This window comes from Labrus bergylta, chromosome 18, assembly GCF_963930695.1.
Source record: "Labrus bergylta chromosome 18, fLabBer1.1, whole genome shotgun sequence".
In the NCBI taxonomy this organism is placed as follows: Eukaryota; Metazoa; Chordata; class Actinopteri; order Labriformes; family Labridae; genus Labrus; species Labrus bergylta.
In genome coordinates this window covers 18,027,708-18,039,810 of record NC_089212.1, presented here as the reverse complement: position 1 = coordinate 18,039,810, position 12,103 = coordinate 18,027,708, and the positions used below count along the sequence as shown (strand labels likewise).

The 12,103-nt window shown below is 37.6% G+C and overlaps 1 protein-coding gene across 1 annotated transcript; it reads left to right on the top strand.

The window, feature by feature from the left end:
- Positions 1 to 6,658: 6,658 nt before the first annotated feature.
- On the top strand, positions 6,659 to 12,078 carry LOC109978224 (syntaxin-11-like). The gene is made up of 2 exons (XM_065947758.1): positions 6,659 to 7,185; positions 9,890 to 12,078. The coding sequence occupies exon 2, from the start codon at positions 9,892 to 9,894 to the stop codon at positions 10,774 to 10,776; it is 885 nt and encodes a 294-aa protein (XP_065803830.1). The 5' UTR covers positions 6,659 to 7,185; positions 9,890 to 9,891; the 3' UTR covers positions 10,777 to 12,078.
- Positions 12,079 to 12,103: the final 25 nt, after the last annotated feature.

The window sequence follows — 12,103 nt, the reverse complement described above, 5'->3', positions numbered from 1 at the left end:
CCAAAATGTGATGAATGATAAAGATCTAAATAAAACGTCTTCATAGCTAATAGTTGGATAAAGTTATTTGCACACATTTGTCACCCATCAGTACCTCTCTTCATCATACCTTAGCTTGAACTGGATCTTGTAAATATCAATGTTTTGTGGTACAGATGTCTGTAAAGGTTCTCAGTCATCCAGGTCAAGGTAAATAAAGATATACATTATTGGAGATAAAGAAAACAAGATCCTACAACACTGGACACAACGCTGGACAAATGTTCATTTACATTCATGAGATTAAGGAGAACTCTTTTCCCAGCTGCATTTTTATCCAAAGTGACCTTTTTGTATGAGACCTACAAGCCGAAATCCTGCACCATTAGCTTCCAGTTTTCACTGATACTGTGAAGCTAATGCAGTAATTTATCCATTATTGTTTTTTGTGGCATTACATGAGCAACTGGATGAGTGAAAGTAATGTAAAAGAGTGAATGAGGTTTAATTTAAAGACACTCGAACATGAATCACATGGTCTATACCTTTCAAATAAAGTAACTTTTCAGGGATAAAGCTAAAGAAAGTATGACATCATTCCTGTTTTTCCCTGCAAAACATTAGTGAATTATTTATTAACCACAAATAAAGCCATTAGTAACAATTTATGGCTTAATAAAAGGTACTATATCAACCAAGGGTTCTCCCTGTATGAAGTGCAGAAACTGTTCTAAAATGAGCATTTATTTTGCCTATTGAAAACATAAAGTGCAAAACTTAATCAAAGTATTATCATTGAATCTGTGGAGTCACTTATAATGGAAATGTCCGGGGACTTCTCTGTAATTTCTTCTATATCTCACCAAAGAAATCATTGGATATTGAATTTGAATATTGTGGGTTATTTAAGGATACACATTGTCATGTGGAAATTGAGTTGAGTTGATTTGATTTGACTAAGCACCAGAAAACAACTCTATGCACCAGGCGGTATCATGTTTCCAATGATCCTTCTGAAAGTTATACTGGAATGATTTATATTTCTGACTTCATCAGTAATCTCAATGGATTTACAGTTGTACCAGTGTAATTTTACTTAGGCTATTTGTTAACATTATGAAAAAAACAAAATGATCAAAGATTTGAACATCAAGAAGACTCCAAGGAAATAGAAATCAACTGACTGGTCGAATTTAACTGCAGGAAAACAGGCTTAATTCGCAGATTAAACTAAAACATGTGGGCAGAATATTTTGCACAGGGCAGGAGAACAGGCTAACAGGTTATTAAACTCCAAGAAATCCAACAGGGGGGTAGATAAAGTTTTTGGAAGAGTTTGACCTTTAAACAAAAGTGGGCTGACTTCAGGCTGTTCGAGGAATAAACCATATGGCTTAATGAATCTACCAATTATTTCCTTATCTGTGTTTGGAAAACATCTTTTGAGGAGCACACTGCAGTGGTTGTCGACCTGATGTTTGTTTCTGGAGTCACATGTGTTAGTTCAGTTCTTCAGATTCTACTAGTTCAAATGTTGAATAACTGAACTTGTGAATAATCTGAATTGCTAACTGAAAGAAAAAGAAAAATAAGGTTCATTGAATGTAACCCTTTGTTTATTGTCGTGTTTTAAATGGATCCAGTTCACGTATAGGCCTCTATAACATATTTAATATAAAACTTGTCAAAAATTGCATATGATGTGAAAGAAAGTGGTCATGTGAAATGTTTTTTTTGAGAGAGTTAAGAAAACTAATATCGCTTCACTATCTGAACAATAATTTTAAGGATACAGCCAGCCACCTATTAACTTATCTAGTACATCTAGTCTGGATCTGTCCAAAGGAAAACTAATAAACCCCTTTTAAAGCAAACCAATTAACTCATTGTATCTTGTCAGACAACAGGTAAGTCTCTGATCTTTTTTCAATCTCTTCTTTAAACATAGTTTCACTGACGAGCCTCTCCTGATTTTTCTTGAGTTTAACTTGAATTTTTTTTTTTTTTAAATAGTTTATTGTATAAAAACAATCCTTGAATTTCATGTCCTCTAATATATTTATTTCTCATTCCTTATTGTGCTTTGATTTTACAACATGTCTGTTTTATTTTGCTGTCTTTCTAAAGCACTTTGTTATTTGGATTTTGAAAAATGCTCTATAAGTAAAGTTATTATTCTTATTCTTATTATTGATATTATCATGGTGTTTGTTAGGGCTAACATGGTTTGCTGATGTCAGCAAAGCCGAGCCAGTGCACTTCTCAAGTAGCTTGATCCTTTTTTCCCCCCGCTTAGTCTGAATTAACTCAGTAGAGCTGAACCCCTAGCCCAAAGTTAAGAATGCTGTGGCCCACTTCGGGATCTAAAAATATTCTGAGGCCGTCCACATCCTTTAATAACACAACTTTGATCAACACTAAAAAGTAATCTGAAGTATTATTTCATTATTTCACAAACACAAAAACTCTGCGTGAAAGTGGGCCTACAGCGATGCAGCACAAATACATTTTCAGTTTTCACATGCAACAGTAACCTGAATAACAGGTACATTTAAACTGACTTCATTAACCATAGATGACCTCTGGCGGCCCATGTGCAGAACCCATTGGTTCTATAGAGGATTGTGTTTTCTATTTCTGTTTTCCAATTTGATTTAGATAGTCTTTTAGCAAAGATCTTGTCACACTAAGCTCTGATTCCCAACTAATCCTTTGTGGCATTGAAGGATCCTAACACACCACAGCAGTCTTCTGCTTAATGTCAACATTTTGTTAAAGATAAAGTTCACTGCTATCTCTTTTCTATTCAGTCAGTCATCCTTAAATCAAAACAGATTTTACTTTCAATGAACCATTCTTAAAGAAGAAACAGTTTAAAAATAAGTTTGAAGGGTATAGCAGCTCAAATGTACATCTTTTGAACCACAATACAATAAAATATCCTCTTCTTTTTTTTTAAAGCAATATTTGAATGACTAACGGTAGAATTAAATAAGCCATTGTACTGCAGGCTACATTGTGATCTGACCACAGGTTTACCTTAAACAAGAAGAGTAATGGTCACTTAAATTGAACGAATGTGAGACCTTGGGAAATCTTAGGACAGGGGAACATCTCCAAACTCATGACAGGCATTCATGTTAATTTGATCAGATGATCTGAGACACTGCTGCCGTTTTGTGAACCTAAGTCTGAAGCCAGGGAGTTAAAATAATTGGAGTCACAACTTTGAGTAACTGGAAACAGCTGATGTTTTCTCCACAGATCACAGGCACTGAACTCCTGAGGCCTTATGTAATACACTGCAATAACATGCCATGGTCTGCATTAGTATACATGACCTTTTTCTTGACCTTTTTTTGTACAAGGTCATTTTAGGGAATCGAGATTTAGGTATTTGTGGCTGAAATCTGCATTCTATAAGAGACTGCTTTTTAATTTACGGGGTGGAGGGGGGGTGCATGCTTTGTACTTACAGTAATATAGTCAAATCAAGGTTATTCATATAGCACATTTTGGCAACAAGGGAATTCAAAGTGCTTCAGACAAAGACCTCAAAAGCACTATGACAAAGGGAAAAAGAGACATTAAAAGAGAAAGTTTAAAAATCACTAAAAAGAACAATCACAGAGAAGATTCAACATCAAAATATGTTTTAAAATAACAATAAGATCCAGAGGAAATAAAGAAATATGACATGAAGCGAAAATAATAAATTCAAATACAAAATAAATATCCTCCGACTTTTTAATTTGCGCCTTTCAATGTTATATTGCTCTGAAGTCCCTCTCTGTGCCTCCCACTCTGATTACAGTCCTATCTTCCCCACAGACACAGAGTCACCCGCTTGCGTGAGATTGATTTAGGCTCACAGCTTGCGCCGCCTGTGTGAGGAGCAGCTCTATGGTGCCTTGGAAACCCCACCCAGGGGTGCTGGGATGGTGGTTGTAAAATCCAGCCACAGTCACTAGAGTTCAACACTTAACACTGAATTCTGTTGTTTCTGAACCATTACTATAAGTAATCAGCTCTGCGTGCACACAAGAATCCCATGCTCTGAAGTCGCTGATCACAGAGTCTTACTGTCCCACCAGACTCAGATTTACCTGCTGGTCTTGCCTAATCAAAATGGATTCTGTTTACAATCCACCCCTGATGGTCTTCCTGAGGATTCAGACTCACAAGCCGACTCCGACCACCAGTTGGCCCCCGCAGAGGCACCTTACAGCTCCCAATATAGAAAATATAAAGGTCAGTGGAGTTTTGATATTTAGTTACACAAAGTAGCCAAACAAATGAGATTAAACATGACATGTTACACAGATAATAACCTTAAAATCAGAGTTATCCAGAAACATTAAATTACTTTACTTTTCAAATTAACACCAGTTTCTCATATTTTTTATATTTAAGTCAACACAGTCATCTACAAATTATATATTTTGAGTTAAACACAGTCTGAAAGAGGGAAGCAGAGTCTTACATGGGTCATGTGGGAAAACACACAAAAAAGAGCTGCTCTTCTGACCCACTTCAGTGTAACAATCATGGAGGCCTATTAAGAACACAGGGTAAACCTTTTATTTTCAAAAAGACAAACGCTGACATGGTGGAGGGATTTCACGGGCAAACTAGGTTACCTTCAAGGTTTATAGCACAAAAAATACCTTTGTCCTCTGGGTTTTAACAGATTTCAAATCCATGATTAATAAACATTCTTGGCTCCTTCACAATAAACCGTTTCCAAGTGTTTCTGTGCCTCAGTCTGGAGGTTCTGACCCCATTTACACAGCCAAGTTAGATTTCACCTGATCACATGCTCAGTTCCTGTTGACGGAAAATCCAGTTTCTCAAACACTGACAACTCAGTTTATGATCATAAACTACTCATACTCAGCAGATTTAATGTATAAATAACTCAAGTTTAACTAAAATGTACGATTTGTTAGATTATTTGTTGCTCGATTATGGAAAAATGAATAAAGTGATTTTTGGGATAATGAGAAAAAGAAGGTGTCAAAAGGAATGAAACTTCTCGTAAAAAAAGGGATCTGGTCTTATGCTTTTTCCAAAAACATTTTATAACGAAGAATATATGAATACATCATAGTCTTTGTATTTCAAAAGGTTTTTGAAAATAAGAAAGGCAAAACAAAGTAGTAGTAATGAGTGTGTTTACCAATCACGGCCTCCTGTCGGCTGCTTACGTGTATAATTTCAATTGATTTGACATTTAATACATGCAAATGGCTTTTAAGTTTGAATTCTTTATTTTTCACATAAATCAGTGAATATCTCTTCACACACAACTAAAGAAGAGTTTTTAAATTACTCAATGATAAGACTTAACCTTTTGTTAGTCCCTGGTTTGGTTTGGTAAACGAATACATTAGTTTTATTCATAGAACATATGACAAAAAACACAAACAAATTTCACCGACATTCTTTCCAGTAAATTGAAATGGTAAAAGTATAAACACAAAAAAAATATAAGAACACTTGAAAACATAAAAAAAAATCAAGGGAACACAGTAATATGCATTTAACACAAAAAATATAAAAACAGCACATCAGAACACTGTAGAAAACATCAAAATACAAAAACACTGTAAAACACATAAAGTCTGTAAAAGGTGTAAAATACAACAGAAGCCAAAAGACAGAAAGACAGAAAAAAATAATATGCTATATGCAAAATATGCTGGGACGATGACCTGCCTTAATGTATTAAGTACAAAAAGTAGTGTTGTACCACTGACATCTGCTGGACAAAATGAAATTAACACTCATTCACATTTCAGATTATTGTCTCAAACAGAGGAAGTTTTGTGTCCTTTGACGTACAACTGAGGCTGAGTGTTCAGTCAGCATTTAAAGATCTTTTACAAACTGTTAAAGAAAATAATTATTCTATAGAACAAAAAACAAACGTCTGTATTTACTCACTGTTGAGAACAGGAGGCGTTGAATGATGGGGCACATGCAGCTCTTGTTGCCATCTGGTGGTAAAGCTTTAAATAGTTTCATAGAAAATTCTATGAAATTCAGGCTTTTTGGATTGAAATTATTTACAGTTGTTATAAATCAGATATTCTTCTTAGTTTAGTTTTATGGCTAAAGGAGTTCATAAAAAATATTTAGCTATTTAAAGTTTTTTTTCCCACTTTGAAAATATGTAACCAGGTAAACTGTATGGGCACGTCAGTTTATACCAGTATTTCTTTCTTTAGACATAAGGGGAAATAACCTGAACAGAACGACAACAAACTATAATTTCTGCTTGATGTTTTTGTGTGTGTCTGCCTGGCTGATCTCTCTATTCATCGTACTGCATGGAGCAGCAGTGTGCATGCCCAGCTTAGTGACACATCAACTTTGATTGAAACCCCCCCCACCCACACACCGAGAAACAAGCCAGTGTGACTCAAACACATGGAGGCTGTTGGAAATAACTTTTCACACTCAAACCACAGCTGGCAGAGGAAATGATTACTGTGAAACTTCCTACGCATCAACTCAACCATCCGTTTTCCTGCTTCAAACATACCTCTGACTCTTTTTCTGGCCTCATGACTGATAAGCACCTGACAGTTGGTGGTTTCATAGCATGCCAGGAGGAGAAGGAGTCTTTTGTTAGATTATACTTCATGAAAGTTGGATTAGAGTTCTGTCTGTAAGAGTGGCAGAGCAGACGAGACTCCTGCAAGATTTTTGTCATGATTTGTTATCATTTATGATGACCAGTCCCGCCTCCTTTTGGAAGATAACTTATCTGAAATACCTCCCCTTTTTTTCTACATACTTTCAGTGTCCCTGTCAGTGCCTGCTCACTTCTGTGATGCTATCTCTTACTTCTTTCCCCTCAAAAATCAGACAATAAATGAAAAATACTTAACCATTCGTTGCCTTAAGATATAGAAAAATGTAAACAAGAAAATGTTGTTTATTATATTTATAAAGAAACCTCCTGAGGCTTGTTTTCACTGTATGCACGTGCCTCCATGTGATGCAGCAGGAATGCAGAAAGTTGTGTTTCTGAAAACATTTCCTCTTAAACAGATGTGTAGAGAGATGATTTTTACAAACACCTTCTTTGTTCACAGTCGTCCTGCTTCCTGTCGGACTGATTCACTTTTATATGATCAACCTTTGCAACAGAAGAAGAAGAGCCTTGGAACCTCTGATAGAAAATCTTCTAACTTACAAGTAAGATATAACTACTGTTTTACAGCAGATGTGACTATATTCTACGTTATTCTTGCTGGCCTGAGATGGCATTTCTTTGGCATAAATGTGAGGAAATCAAGGCCTGTCCTAGTGTAACAAAAAATGAAACGAATACTTTTTGTCTGGATAATGATTCTGTTTTGCTACAATCTATCTTAAAACACCCAAATCAGTATCCTGCCTCACTTAAAAACACATACTATGCATCTAGAGATACTCATGTACTACGCTTTTCTGTTTGCAAACTTGTTTGGTAAGTCCTAAGTGGAGATTAAATGTCTGAGCAGGTTGGACACATTCATGTAAGATTACCTGACACCAGGTCGGAAAACGAGCATGGCTGATACACCTATCAAGGTTCTACATGTTCCTCCCTCCTTTACTGAGGCCTGTTTTAGAGGCATTAAACCCTACAACATGCTTCTTTACTTCACCAAATCAATCTTTGCCTCATACTTGTTTTTCAGTTTGTAAGTCTTTTAACATACAAGACTATGTCTGCCTTTATAATAAGACTTCTTGCTTTTGAGCGCGGATGTTCAGTATGATGTACAGATATTTCACAAATCACGGATCAATCTACTCGTCAGCCTGTAATTACATCTTTGTAAAGTATCCTGGAAACGACACAGTCAATGAACAAAGCACAAAATAAGACACTGTTTAAAATCAAAGAAAGCAGGTATGGACTAAGAGGAATGGGAATATATTTTTAAAAAATTACTATAGGTCAAATCTAGTGCAGAATTGTGCAGCTATAAAAGGGCTAAACTTGTGGAACAGCTTTGATTCACTGGCAAACAGCAATGGTTTTCAGTTCATCAGACAGAGGTGTGGAAAGTGACGACTTCTAGAAATCGTGTCTTTACTTAAAATGTCCTCAGGCCACATACTTTCTTCATTCTTTTATCTCAGCGTGCTTTGCCACTTTTTTTTTTCAACTGTTGGCACCTTAATATGAAGCTCTGGCCCTTTTATAGTTTCCATTAACATCCATCCTGGGTGATCGGATAACAAGTGGATGGCACTTAAGTATGAGCATTTTCACTTTCCGTTAACAATGTGTCTACTTTGAGCACTTGAATTCATACATCACTTACCTGCCTCACAGGCAAACAAGATTGGTAAATTGACATGAGCTTGTGTTCTAGTCTTCTACCTACTCAAAGCGCTAACCCGTTCACACACTGATGGCAGAGGCTGCATGGCTTCAATGCAAAGTGACCATCAGTATTAACTAATTCCATCCATACACAAATACACCCCGCTGACTCAGCAGCAGGAGTAATTTGTGGTTCAGTGTCTTGCCCAAGAACATTTCGAAATGTGGCTGCAGGAGCTGGAGATCGAACCCCAACTTTCCAGTTGAGAAACGACCGACTCAACCCCTGAGCCACAGCTCTCAAGCTTTAAATCAGTGCCTGCCTGTTTCAAAAGACTTGATGCATCATTGTTTACACTCAGCAGGGCAATGAGTCTGTACACTTCCAAACCAATGTGGATAAATGTATGCCAGACCGCCTCCATACGGTCTGAGCTGTCAGATCTCAAGCCATCCTCAAGGTGGCATAGGTAGGCATCCTAGCATTTAGGCTATCCACTTGTGGTCAGATCACCCAGGATGGATGTAAAAGTGAGGTGTAAACAGCCACAGCTGTATCTGACAGTCAGAAACCAGGAGAGAGAGTGTGGGGAATGACATGCGGGAGAGGACCAACAGGTTGGAGACAAACCTGAGCCGCCCGCTCTTGATGACTAAAGCCTCTGTACATTGGGCACCAATTGCTAGGCTACTGGCGCCCCAATTGTGGGTTATTTTAACAGAGGGAGTGTGAGCTCTTAACTCCTCAGATTCTTTCAGTTGAACAATTGTTACTATTATGATATTTAACCAGAAAAGAAGAAAAGCTTTGAGTAAAGCCGAAGATTACTAATTAGCTTTAAGTAGAAGGTGTAGTTCCTTTTGATTAATCCACTGAGAATTACAGCTAAGCCCTGCAGCTTCCCCTTTTTTTGCTGATTAGCTCATTGTTATGGCTTTACAACTATAAGCTATTCTGTTTTTGTTCACCCTCCCTGTTAACATCAGCGTTTTTTGTTTTTAATTGCACTGGAGAACATATATGAAAAGCTCAAAAACTCACAGTACGTTAGCTCAGTATCAAACATTATTATACAGACAAAGTTAGCGACACGCTAATGAGCATAGAGAAGCATGAAGAGGCTAAAAAAGTCACAGCTTTTCTTCAGAAATTGGTGGAGACCAGAAAGAGAGCAAAAAAGAATCTATATATTCAACTTCCATTCATTTGGACGGATGAACGATGAGCCTGCTCTGTATCTGCTGCATGTTTCCATATGAAACTGTTCTATAGCAGTGTTCAGGTTAAATGCATGACACACATGTTTTGAAAGGTGGGGAATGTAGGGTGCAGTGTATTAAGAGATTGTCTCACTCTTTCGTGTGTATCACAACAGGTGATACACTCAAGTGTCAGTGTTGTAAGTACATTTTTTACCTGCCCCCCTTGAGGGTCATAGAAACAAGTTCAATCATCCTGTTACTCATCAGAATAAACTTATAAAGAGACCTCACATCTAGACATGTTGGAAATATTCTCACAACCGGATGAATGAATTCAAATCTCTTCTCTTGTTGGCTTTTGTGTCGTTTGTGTTTCAGACATGAGAGACCGGCTGGGGCACCTCCATCAGGTGCAGATCGATGCTCTGGGTTTCAGTACAGTAGAATTGGACAATTTCTCAGAGCAAAACATTGATGCAGCAACAGCATCAACATCAAGGTCTTCATCACCTCCTGAACAGAACCTGGACTCTGTCCTGCAGATGGCCAATCAGATTGGTCTAGAAACCCAGCAGATCCAGAATGACATCAGTGAGCTGAGAGATGTGAACTACCAGACCTTAAATCAGACCTCATTCTCCAGTGCGACAAAGAGGGACCCAAATGCAATCGGGGCGGACATTAAACGCAGGGGTGAGGCTGTGCTGCAGATGCTGCACATGATGGGTGATCTAAGAGAGGAACTGGAGGAGCAGCGTGGCACCGCTGACCCCACGGTACGCATCGCTCGAACTCAGTACCAGTGTCTCAGCAACGCTCTGCGAGAAGTAATGTGTAACTATAACGACACAGAGATGAACCACAGGGAGGCCTGTAAACAGCAGATCCAGAGGCAGATGGAGGTGGTGGGCAGGGAGGTCAGCGAAAGGGAGCTGGATGAGATGATGGAGAGCGGGGAGTTGAATGTGTTCAGCGTCCAGGGGGAGGGAAAAACGGCTCGCTCAGCCCTCGTGCAGATTGAGAGCCGACACAAAGAGCTGCTGGAGCTGGAAAAGAGGATTGAGGCGACCAAGGAGCTTTTTCTGGATGTGGCTTTGTTGGTACAGGAGCAGGGGGCAGGCATCGAAAACATCCAGCAAAATGTTCAAAATACTGAAGTGCTGGTTCAGGAGGCGGCAGTTCGACTGGAGAGAGCAACTGAATGTGATAAAAACAACCCCTTCAAGAAGATGTTCTGTGGCTGCTGCCCATGTTATTTTAATTAGGACTGAAGAAGCCAACTCTGCTTGAGAGTATGCTTTTATTCTTTTTATCCCTTCCTACATGTCTTAACACTTTTTACTTTTCATGACCTGCTGCTTTTACATTGGTCTGTGTTTCATTGTGTTTTATTATGTTTGATTGTACAGCACTTTTGTTGTTTTTAAATGCTTTATAAACACATTCGGATTAGATTAGACCTTGTCCTGTATATGTAAATAGAATTCTCTTACAAAAACATCCTGCTGTCTTTAACTGACAAAAGTAAGGAAGCCCTAAGGGGACATTTCGCCATATATTTTATTCTACTCCGTTTTGCCGTGATAACAGGTACATTTTAGTAGTAGAAGGGGCCTTAAATATTACTATATAGAAAATTGGTTATCTTCTTGCTGATGGTCCTTTTTTCCTCATACAGGTAATTTAGAGAAATCAGTTTTAATTTGTTTTAGAACAAGCTAAAAAGCCCACAGTTGCTTTAATATGGCTCAAGTTATGAAGCTACATTAGAGTTCTTTACCAGCTTTAGAAAAATGCTGAATAAGTCTTTTCAATTGCATCTTAAATTTTGCTATTTAAGTCATGTTCATCTCGTGATTTTTGGGTTGTATCTACTTGTGGGTTGCACTGTAAGTTGTTTAGGATCTGGTGTGCTTAATAGATGTAATATAAGAACAAGAATGAACTATTTCAGACTGCGTCACATTCTAAAAGACCAATTTTGGGTTGTGTTTGTTAAATCTTAAACTGCCACAAAACTACTCCTTTGTTTTCTTAGAAAATGACTTGAGTAAAAAGTAAGACAGTTCATTTGGAATTGTCGAGGAATATACATTTAAAGCAGCAGCAAGGGAAAATTCAAGTTCTGTACAGCAAATGTGTACATGAGCTCAGTATTTAAAAGAAGGTTTTGGCTCTGAATCATATTAGAGTCTACTTTTAGGACCTCTTGTCCACATATAAATATTCATTCTTGTTCTTGTAAGCAGCAGCTTTGATGTTGGCTCTTAGAGGTGACATCCTCAAAAATTCAAAGACAAAGTTTTGGTCGTTTAAACTGAATACACAATGGGCCTTCTGTGTGATGACACTGTTTTATCAAAGATAAAGGTCAATATTGAACTTGGAAATGTTTTCTTTTTCAAGCTGGGAAAAAAAAAGGTTTGTGTGTCTGTTCTGTTAAATAAGTGGAACACCTGAAAAGATTTCTTATTAGATGAAGAAATGGCTAGAACTGTCATTTTTTAAATTCTGATAATAAACTGGATCTCACCTGTGCGCTTTGATATTCAATAAACGACGATAGGTGAGCGGGACTGAGTCCAGAGAACA